At 43.5% G+C, this 11,793-nt stretch overlaps 1 protein-coding gene across 7 annotated transcripts in view; it reads left to right on the plus strand.

Moving 5' to 3' along the window:
* LOC119172383 (uncharacterized) overlaps positions 1-11,793 on the plus strand; it is a 296,020-nt gene that overhangs the window by 246,518 nt on the left and 37,709 nt on the right. For 6 of the 7 annotated variants that reach the window (XM_075893680.1, XM_037423449.2, XM_075893685.1 and 3 more), the window contains 2 exons: positions 584-741; positions 9,034-9,129. In XM_075893680.1, the coding sequence (XP_075749795.1) occupies positions 584-741; positions 9,034-9,129 (254 nt within the window). The remainder of the gene's footprint in view (positions 1-583; positions 742-9,033; positions 9,130-11,793) is intronic. The other variant, XM_075893684.1, reaches the window with a different exon arrangement.

Genomic DNA, 11,793 nt, shown 5'->3' on the forward strand with positions numbered 1-11,793 from the left:
CGTAGTGTGGATTAAGGTAGCAATATTCACAGTTTTCTCCATGCTTTACAAACACAATGGAACAGGACACAATGCAACGTGACATATTGCAGTAATATTGTGTGGTACAAGCGTCCATTGCCAGTGGGCATCAAAATGTGTGTTTATCATAATTGCTTCGTGGTTTAAAACTGGTCAGTCACTACGAAATGCAAGCACGCTACTGTGCCTATTCCCTTTTAAGGCTTGTAGTGGGTGCATAGAAAGTTCGATAAGGTTCCGTGCACCAAGTGTTTGAAGTACGCCCTAGGAACAGGATATTGCTATCGCATTCTACTCCTAATGGTGAAGCTTTAAGGTCCCCTCATTTTTTTTTTGTATCATGGAGTCGGTGCATCTGTCCAGAGTGCATCTGTCCACCTCCAAAGCTTCTAAAGTCATGGCTTATTCTTTGTTGCTACTGCTAAATGACACACAGAACTTATCAGCACTATGATATTGTCTTGAAATCAAGACATAGCTCGTGTAGTTTTCTTCTTGCTCTTCAGCTGTGCAAAGCTCAACTGCCCGACTGTTGCTGTGTGCTGTCTTAATCTTGATGCAGATCACAAGCATGTGACGTCAGTGGAGGAAGCGGAGTACTTGGTGGACGGGAAGCAGCGGTTTTGCCGGCACTGTGAGATCATGGTCTCCAAGACTGGTATGGTCAAGAAGCAGGCGTCAGAACTTAATCTTGAATCGGGAGTCCAAAAGGAGGATGCGGTAAGTGCAGTGCTCTATTTCTCATTATTTTTGTTTCATTAATTGAGACTGCCAATTTGATTACCGTATTTACTCGCATACTTCTCGCACCCCCCACATCGCCCAAGAAAAATACGATTTCTTTTTTTATCGCACCCCGTATCGATTTCTTTTTTTATCGCACCCCGTAAACTCCCGCAATAATGTCATCTGCTCGTTTTAGCCACTGATGATGATAGTGTGTGCCTTCTGGCGGCATCTCTTAAGCATCGAGCGTACTATTGCGCGCAGATTCAATCTAATCCAAGCCAAGCCCAAGTGGCCAGTGCGAGTTGCGGCATGTTTTGTATGTTGTGTTTGTAATCTTGTCACGTTATGGGGTGATACTGAAGCTACACGGCTGCTATCAAGTTGCAATTGATAGATCACGCACTAAACGACGGCAACAGGGCCGCCGTAGGCCCTTCGGAGTCTACGAGTTTTGTGTTAGCTACTGGTGACGGCAGCTGAAAGCCACCAAGACGCGTTGGGCTTGCCGTGGGCCATAGCTGGGATTGATGGTAGACTTTATTTCTTCAGAAGGAAACTGCGGACGATTCTGTTAACTAGCCATCAGCCCAATACTGACGTCCTTTGCTTACCTTTTGAGGGCTCCTGTTGAGCGACCGTCACGCCCGCAACGCTCACAAGCTTTGCGTATGGTATTCTGATTCTCGACTATTTACTTGCACTTTTTGTGTCTCAAATAAATCTTGCCTTGTGTTGAACCTCTGCTTTTATTGTTGAGGTAAGTTCTAATTTGTACTTTCCAAAGCATGCTGTTAGTTGCTGGTTTGAGAATCGCGATTTGCGGCTACTTCGTTTTTTTGTTGTTTTTTTCCGCTCTGTACGTTTTCGTGGAAAGTTCCCCGTGTAATTCTTGCACCCCCAACTTTGCACCCGTTTTTCGCCAAAAGGAGTGCGAGGATTTTGCGAGTAAATACGGTATGCTTATTCCATCCGCTTGTCTTTGAGGTTCTTCAACTGTTACTTGGTACGCAATAGTGTTGATGTATGGTGCACACAGCTTTTGCAGAAGTGTCGGTAATGTATGGAAAAGTTGCTGTTTCATTCAGCAGCAGCACTCCTGGCAGCGAATAGTGGAATTTCGTCCAGGGGGCACTGGCAGTGTATGAAAGAGCTCTTCTCCACTCTGACACTTTTTTTTTTTCTGATGACCGTCACTCTGTGGTCGTGCTTGACCATAGCAGGGAGACGCAAGTTCGCCGTTTCCGAAACCGTGGTGCAGCAGTGGCTTGCCGAAGCTGGGATGCTGTCTGGAGCTTACAGCACAAGTAGCCAATATGATAGGTCTCAGCTGGGAACACTCGTGTTGATCACATGAGAAGCGTGCATCTTCACTTCATAAGTGAGAATGGTTAGAGTGTACTTCAGTGTGGTGGGCATTGTAGTTTAGGAAGAGGGCTGGCTTGGCAATGACTCTTCTGAGAAAGAGTAGTCGGGGGGTCAACTAAGTTTACATATTTCCATTGTGAAATGTGCCTGCATTTTTTCCTTATCAGCAAAGCTGCTTAGCAAATCATTCATTGTTCACCTGCACCAAAAAACTATCATAATCGGCTATGAGCCACAGAAATTGGGTAAATCCCACTACTGACCACTGGTTCACTAAAAATGACAAAGGCAGCAGGTAGTCCAGCAAACGAGCATGTGGCATGAATATTTATGCGGCCTATCACACTCTATCACCATCATAAACAGGTATGTGCCAGGGAAATTGGGTAAATCCTGGGTACAATCGCGGAACGATTCTGTTCCCTTATTTCTACGCTTTTCGCCGCCATTAGCCATCTGCGATTGGTCGAAATGTCATTTTGACCAATCTCAGACGACTGATGGGGGCGAAAACCATGAAAAGAAGGATGAAACCGTTCCCTAATTGCCCCCCCCCCCCCCCCCTCCTGCACACTGCTTTCACAAAAAAAGGAACAAGGCAACACTCGGCGCAGCAAATGGCTGTGAAGCGACGGCAAAGGTTTGAATACCCGGAGTATGTGCAACGAGACGATACAAGGAGCAGGAAAGGCAGTGACGGCTGCAAGAAGACTCCGAAAAGATGGACGGCCTGCGTCAGGAACGGCGTGCCTGTGTTGTGTCTGTGACTGTCTGTGGTACAGCTCAAACCTCCCTGCGCTGAGAGTCAAAACGAAGGCAACGTAGTATCGCCTAGCTAAAGCGTAGCAATGACCTAGAAGCGACGTACAAACAGCGTAGAGACAACGAGAATTAACTGAGGCATCTTTCAGTTTCACTGTTTCAATGCTTGTGTGGTGTAGTGCATGCTTAGCCTTTTTTTTTTTTCATACGGTCGAATCTTATTAATTCGAACACGCTTAATTCGAACTCAGTATGAGGTCCCTTCAAATCTATGTGTATTTCAATGAGGGAAAACCCCCGGTAATTCGAACGCCCAAGCACTTCCGATGGTTAATTCGAACATACCGCGCTCCGAAAATGCTCTCAGCCTCCCGTCCAATCCCGCAGCAGCATCTGTGACACCTCGACGCTGCGCGCGAAGGAAATGAAAAGGAAAAAAAAGGCTGCGGTGGAATGTCTGCTCTCTCTCAAATGCCGATCTGCGACCCGCCTGTGTCACGCTTCTACCTTTTTTGTCCCTGCCACATAAAGAGAGGAAAAAAAAAAAAAAGCTGTCGCTGGGTTGAACAAATTTATGGTTGAAGAAAAGGAAAAAAACACTATCTTCTGCAGCCCTTGCCCCTTGGGAGCACGTTTCTGCGCCTTGAGAGGAGGGGGTTTCTCAGGTGCCGGTGCCACACTTCCCCATTTTCTGTCCCTCTCACGTAACCCTTCTCCTTCCAGGGACGTGCGCGAAAAGAGCAAAAAAAAAAAAAAACTGTCGTAGAGTGTTGGTTTTCTCTCAAATGCCGATCTGCTTCTCTCCGTGTGGAGACACTCCTCCTTTCTCGTCATGTGCTGGCCATGCTATGGCTGCATAGCAGGGAGACTCTGCTGCGCAGTTGTTGTCGTTGTCTTTAGAAAGTGTCGGCGCTGGACATTACCGCGCGCAACTTCTTTTGCCGGGAGAATGCTGAAGCCGAAGTAGAAATGCTTTGCAAACTGCATGCGAAATTGATATACTCACTGCAAGGCAAACGTGTGCAGACGCGCATCACCGATTACTTCAATTAATAACGGATGTCCTGTGATTTGTGAATAAATGTAAGTCTTCTGTACTTCCCCCTCGTGGGTCAGCTCAATGCACATGCGCCACTGCATGGAGAGCCCTTTATTTATTTAGCTTTCATTAATTCGAACGAATTTGCGGGCCCCTTCGAGTTCGAATTATCGAGATTCGACTGTATATATAAACATATGAGTCTCCGATTTGAAATCAAATAATTCAGCTTTCTAGCTTGTAGTGCTCGTACTAACAAATGATTCCAAATAATGAGTAACAACAATGCTGTGTTCGCCAGTGTGCAGCAAAACTATGGTAAAGGGGCCCTGCAACACTTCTTGAGCATGGGAAGAAAACGCGTCCGACTGGAACAGCCTCCTGAAACACTTCAGCCAAATATAGTGCAGCACACAGCCTAGAATTTGCCATAAATTCTCAAATTCAACTAAAAATTGTTCTCTCTCTTCTCTAGACAAATGACGCTTCAGGCTCAAAAATCGCTGTGTCACAGGCAAAGTATTGGCCACTGTCTAATTTAAGCATGGAACACTCTATCTAACGTTGCGGGGGCCACCCCAGGAGGCCGCAACCTGTCCACGCGTGCACGTACAATCGCACCGAAAATCCGCTCGTTCGAAGAAGAAAAAGAGGGGATGAGTGCCGAAGGTCCCGAGGCGTGTGTGACTTGTTTTCTTCCTCCGTGCCATCCCTCCCTGCTTAGATTCCAGCGCTTTCGTTGGGGCGAGAGAAATAACACATGATTTTGCTCACATACCCATTGCGTAAAGCATCATTAAAGAGGCACTATTGCTTTGAGGGCAAAAAGAGGCCAGACAATTTATTTCACTTCACTAAGCTTCCACATGATTCACGCTTGATAGTTGTAAACAATTGCGAATGCACTTATCTCAGTCGCCGTGTGTCTGCAAATCGCTCAATAACAAGTCTCAAGTGCTATCGCTGCGCAGTGTGGCTCCTATGAATACGTTCATGGGAGTCTTGTGATAACGATAACATCATACAAAAGAAAATTTGAAGGTTTTAATAAAATGTAGAATGTTTGCCCGTGGCTGAGAAAGTAATGCAATACAGAAGAAAAAAAAAGAGACATCATTCACTGCTGATGGCCCTGTCCACATTCCTAGCTTTTTCACCAGCTGCAGATTACCTGCAAGGTGGGTAACGCTGGAAGTTTATGGAACACCAGCTTTGTAGATGTTTTCAGCTAGTCTCAATGAGCTGTGTTTACTTGCTGCAAAAGATGCTTTCTTCTATAAATGACGGTTGTATTATTACCTGTAAACACCAGCATATCAACTGATCAAACGTGACAATGAATATTACAGGTCACAGTTTTGAAAACCTTGTGTAGACTTATTGTGGTGAGTGGGCTTCTATTTCTGGCAGCAGGGAAACCGCGCGAATTCGCCACCACGAACAAAAGCCAGTACAAATGACAAAATGCTGGCAGAACTGCACAGAACGAGGCAGGGAGTGAACGGCCACCAAGGAAACTGGGAGTATGTGAGCGGGCATCAAGTCAACAGGCATCGAGGGAACAGGCAATGGGGAAACAAGCAGCAAGTGAACATAATAAAGGAATGGGCAGCAAGTGAATGGGCGGCAATGGAACTGGGTGTAAGTGAACAGGCAGCAGGTGAACTGGCAATGCTACCAGTTGGGGTGATCCATTTATGCTTTGGAGTGTTGTAATGGTGCAGAGTAGCCTATTCATACTTGAAGTGATGGAAGGGCAGCAGAGAAGTACGCTAGGCTGGTTCTGTGTAGAAGGCTACAAAACGGCCTTATTGTATACTAAGTGTGAGAGTGCAGCGACTAGATATTCTCGTTTTCTTCCTTCGAAGATATTGTGTTTCATTGTATTATGAAACAGACACCCAACAGCTAGACTTCATTGTTAAAACCGATAATGGGGGATTGTAGTAAGCGGTTTATATCATTGTAGAAAAAATGCTAAACATGACCGTGTAGTCCCTTCTCGTTGTTATAACTGATATATTATTAATAATACTATTATTATTGCTGTAAGTGGGTCCAACTTTAACACAGCTGCGCAGCATCACCGAATGTATTGTAATCATTGAATGTAACATGCCCATCATTAGTCCAGGGTCATTTTGCCTCTTTGTGAGGCTGTTTTTCGTGGATGCTGTTTGCCTTTGGACAGCTTTAGGCTGCATTCTGACAGGTGTCTTGTTTAGGAAAAAGGAAACTGCTTTTTGTTTTTCTTTTATAGAGGCATTTGTATCTCTTTTTATTGGCTACACTGTAGTATGCAAATCACTCGCGTTAAAATCATTTTTTTAACATGCTTGTACTAATAAAAAGTAATTATCCTGCTTTCAGTTTTAAGGAGGCAGACTGGTCTTAGATATTTTTTTTTGTTTATTTCTTCAGTGATATTGATGAAACTGCACAGGATAATGCAGTTTCTTTCTGCTTATTTTGTTACTTAGTTTTCCTGTAACTCCTCTTGTTCCTGAAATAAGTTCATCCCCTATTGTTTAAGGCCACCATAGAAAAAAAGTGTTTAATTAAAAGTGATATTTAAGATATGCCAACATAGACTAATGACTATAGATTAAAAGTATACAAGAGTTTTTGTTTTTAGGCCTTTCTTGGTTATTTTACAGCTAAATGAACTATCCATTTTCAAAAGCAGTTGAAGTGTCGTTACAATTTTGATGAGTAATTAATTTTAAAAACTTGTGCTCTAATTTCTGCTTCCATATTCGCATTATACACACATACCGGTTTGCATTGCAAAAAGAATTATTGTTGTACCTGCTCTAGCTGTAGAGATATTGGGGCCCTAAAATTGAACAGTCGTAAATTTGTTTTTTTGAGCAAAGGGGAAAAAAAATCAGAGCACGCAGCTTCTTCAAAAAGCAACAATCATAGTGGGCATGTTTTGCAATACTTATAAAGGTGCTCATAAACTGATAGCAGAGATTCTAACACAGGTGCTGGCAAATTATAAAGAAGCCTCGAAGCCAGCTTCCTGTTTTTTGCAGGTTCTGCATGTTAACAGTATCGAGAATCTGGACAGTTTAAATGACATTGCTAAAAAATCACCACTTCCTGGTTTGCGAAAATTCGCAAAGAGGTAGAAAAATACTTGCAGAAACCAAATATATGAATTTTAAAAAGTATTTGTCACTTTTTGGTCCCAAAATACTTGCAGAAACCAAATATATGAATTTTAAAAAGTATTTGTCACTTTTTGGTCCCAAAGACCCGTCAGCCCCCTTAATGGCCGCAAATTTCGTCATTAAGAGAAACGCAATTTTCGTTTGACAAGCAATGACAGCCAAAAAGTCTAGCAAGACTAAGAAAAGAAAACTTGAGAAAAGCCGGTGTGGATTAATAAAGTATTGCGGGTAGGGAATACATGTAGAGCGCTACAGGTGTGCATTATTGGTATGTGGTCTGTGTGGTTATTGTGCTGTGCAAGTCCTGAAGCCTGCACCTGTGCGTAATGTTGTATATACATTCTTGAATCAACCAATTTGCACCCTTCTCTGTTCTTTTTATCAAGGGGCACCCTTTCTTTTTGCACATTCTGTCGGTGCCATTTCTGGTGCAAGCGAATGAACTCTCCTCGTTCTCTCTCTCTCTCTCTGTGTCTGCAGCTTTGCTCTCGTAAATGTTTGTTTTGTTTGTTTCTTATGTCGTGTCACACCGAATAATACTAGTAAGCAGTGTCATTCTTCGCCATCTCTGCACTGAGCACGTCTCTCTTTTTGCCTCTTACTTATGTCACCGTAATGAAGTCGTCCTCATTTTTTTCTTTACTTTTATCATCCCTTGACGCGCTCTCTGTTTTTTCACCACATTGCGCCAAGTGCCTCTTGCCCTCTCGCTCTTTCTCTCTCTCATGGTTGTGTTAATACGTATATAACAGGGGTCTCAAGCTCGCGGCCCACGCACCTCTCACCAGCAGCCCACTGCTTCACTGTCAATAAAGTTCTGTGACTTTTCTAAATAGCATTGGCATTTCTTGGCCGTGTTGGTGAACGAGACTCCGAAACACATTCTGCGCTGGCAAAAAAGGGCATAAGAGACACGACACCACAATGCGCTAACTGCAACAATTTTATTTTCGGATAACAGCACACTAATTATTCATGTGCAATGGCACACCAGTCCATTCACTATCCAAACAGAAAGGCTCTCTGGGTGGCTAGTGAAGGAACTGGTGCGCTATAGTGCATGATTAAGTAGTCTGTCATTTCCTGGAAATAAAATTGTAGAAGTTGGCATGGTGTCATCTTTTTATGTCTTTGTTAGTTTCCTAAATATTACCAGCATTATTTTCCAGTCTGTTGCAATTAATGTGCTTCTTTCGATGCAAAACAGCACGAAAAACGAAAACAGTGAAACAAAAGGGAATCAATGCTTGTTCCTGTTTGTTTTTTTTCTTTGTCCTCTTTTTTTTTTTGCGCTGTTTTTGCATCGATAAAGCCTTACCAACAAGCTCGAACCCATACACTTCTAATGTGTTTTGTTCATGTCAGCTATAGACTATTGTGAAGCTTCAGCCTCTCTATTTGAGGGGGGGGGGCGCCTTGTGCAGGCACTGTGATATAAACATCATCGTGTAACAAAAATTTGATATCTCATAATGGGCGTCCGCATTTTCGTATTCATGAAAACCAGTATAGTAGATGTTTTTCGGAACTCTGCATCAAATCTACAGAAATGACCCATATATATATATATATATATATATATATGAGATGTGGGAGAAGCGTTCTTTGAAATGGTTATGTTACCTCACATTTAATTCAAGCTTCCCCCTTGCTTTCGCTATTTTCACTGCCCTGGTCCTTGGGGGCTATATTTGGTAACTGTGGCCTGCCAGCTGAGGTGAGCTTGAGATCCCTGGTATATGAGTTGTGTACAGATATATATGCAAAATGAATGATTTTCAATGCGTGTCATACTTGTGTGCCGCCTGTGTCTCTTCGCATCTTTTTTTTTCTGTTCTTCGTTCATTTATTTTTTTCCCTTTGTGGTCTCACTGTTTCTTTCCCCCCTCGCCCTCTTCCTTTTTGTCCCGCTGCGTGGCTGCTTCCCCGCTCTTCCTCAAGGATGAAGAGGCAGTTTATTTTTGCTCCAGCAATTGCTACATGCAGTTCGCCCTTGCGCACCGAACCCCTTCATCGGCTGCAGCTCCCCAGCGAAAGGTTAGATCAAACGAAATCATAAACAGCCCTTTTAAAACATGAAAAAAATTAGACTCAACGGAAACATTTTTTTCTCTTTCCTCTCACGTAACACTTGCCTTACCATTTGTGTGTGGCTATTTTGGCACCTTTTCTATCTCTGTCTTTTTATTATTGTCTGCTATTTGTTATTAGGATATACATCGCTCCTCATGCTTCATTCTTTTTCTTTCTCTTTTTGTGGTCAGTGTAGCTGACCCTGGTGTGTGGATTGGCTTGTTGACTTGTTCTTCGGTAACCTGGAATGAGATGAGCCTGTGCGCTTTTGTTTGACCTCTGTCCACTCCCCAACACTTTAGGCTCTCTTTTCCCCATAGCTTTTCCGTTTCTTTTTTCTTCTTTCTTTCCTTGGGCTTGCCTTTTCATTCCTTCATCACGGTCTTCTTGCCTGATGGAAGCATCGGCCGTTTTTCTCAGTGTGCACAAGGCTTGCAAGCTGGCGATGAAAGCATGCACTTGCCCGATTTCTTTGGTGTTACCGTAATTACCGTGCCTTGCTGATGTAGAGTGAAAATTCACTAAAACGTGTCGTTGCATTAAGTCTAAATGTTTTGAACGGATCTGTGTGTTTTTGTTTCGTTTTTGTGTGCACTGCAATCGTAGCCTCTAATGCCAGCTTGCCGGACGCCCATTGCTATGGCTGGATGATGAGTGCCATCACCACTGCACTTGCTTCAGACGAAGCTTTGCAAGCATGTAGGATAAGGGAAAAGGGGGGGGGGGGGGTAATTTACATAGTGTGCTGCCACTGTGTTGAAAATGCTTGCAGCATCTGTAGGTGTGAACTCACTAGGGTTTCCTAATGTCTCTGCCAACTTGCAGCCTTGCGCGTGTCAGCTTAACAATATGCAAGCCTGGTGGGTGGTGCTTACAGCTACAGTGGTGTTTTTAGCCTTCCTTGACACCATTAGATATGAAACTGCCAAATCCTTTGCAGGCTGCCTTGCCATATCCTTGGCCTTGGCAGCCTGAAAGTTTCATAAGTGTCTGAATACTGTTGAGGTTTAGTTTTGTATAAGCTCAGTGATCTTGGTTTTGTACATCATGACTAGATTTGTGTAATAAGCCAATAGTGATTGAACCAACCAAACTTTATTAGCATTTCTATCTTGTTTGTCACAGAAGATTGTGGAATTGCAAAGGCCAACTAGGCAATTATCTTCCTTTATTCTTTTTTTTGTTGTTGTTGTGTGTGCAATGAAGGAAAAGTTATCTTGTTTGAGACATTGGTTTATTTCGAGCTGTTAGGAATTGCAATTTACGTTTGCGGATCTGCTGAAAAAATGTGCCGTAGTGATAAGTCGCCAACTAACATTTTGGACCTCCTTGTTTATGTAGACTGCGCTACCGTAGTATCACACTGCGTGGAACCCGCAGGTCACGGGATTGAATCCCGGCTGCAGCGGCTGCATTTCCGATGGAGGCGGAAATGATGTAGGCCCGTGTGCTCATATTTGGGTGCACGTTAAAAAAAAACTCCAGGTGGTCGAAATTTCCGGAGCCGTCCACTACCACGTCTCTCCTAATCATATGGTGGTTTTGGGACGTTAAACCCCACATATCCATCTATCAACACTGTGTAGAAACTAAGAGTAAAACAGCGATTGGAATTCCACATGCTTTTGATTTCCCGGGTGCTGTGCGATGTTGAAAACAGTAGTGATAGTCTACCTAACTGAGATAGTAGTGATAGTATATCTAGTGATAGATAGTAGTGATAGTCTGTCTAACTTAGATAGTCTACCGCCACTACTGACGAGGCGGCTAGCATTCGTTAGGCCTAACGTGTGGTTTGAAACTTGGCATGCCATCATAGGGTGCTTGCTCTAGACACTGTCGAGATCGGGCATAAAAAAGATCCCACTCAAGGGATAAATCAAGGGCAGCACGCATGAAACTAAGTTTCGGTTCATGGTTGGGAGAGATTAGGTCTTCCAAGCTGGTTAGTCCACGTTTTGGTTACAAAGGCGAAAGCTTGGCCGCGTATGAAACCTTCATATGCAGGGCAATCAAGGTCGCATGCTTCATATCTGTGCTCTGTGTTGACAAAACTATTCTTTACTGAAAACAGAATGAACAAACAACGGTAACACGCCCTTAATGCGGACGCAGGTGACTGTTCGTAGTGGAGTGTGCATGACGAGTGGTCGAAGCAAAGGAGGCAAAGGTTTTTTCGCTGCCTACACAACTATTCCATTTTTCTCATAGCACGCACCCACATTGGGCTGCTGTGACTCTTTTGCACTTCTTCACGTGCACTTTCTCACTTGTTTTTTTTTTTTTTTTGGTAAAAAGACATGCAAGTGCTGATACTGCCCATCTCATAGGGCATCTAACATAATGACACACAGCACACCCACTCTATAGTCAAGGGAACCACTCTTCCAATATAAAGGACAAAATTAGCTCCATGAAACATGTCTCTTATAAAGGGGTTTTACTTACTGCAAATCTCAATGGACACATTGCGATACTGGTGTTCTGTATTAGGTGCTTTCACCAACTTCTGGTAGCGAGAGCCCCAGACAAACCAGGCACACGACCGTTCCAAGTAGTCTTTGATGATACAGACAAAAAATAAAAAAGTGCAATCTAGTTGAAGAGCCTTTCAAAGATTGTGGCATC

The sequence above is a fragment of the Rhipicephalus microplus genome, chromosome 4 (assembly GCF_043290135.1).
Source record: "Rhipicephalus microplus isolate Deutch F79 chromosome 4, USDA_Rmic, whole genome shotgun sequence".
Lineage (NCBI taxonomy): Eukaryota > Metazoa > Arthropoda > Arachnida > Ixodida > Ixodidae > Rhipicephalus > Rhipicephalus microplus.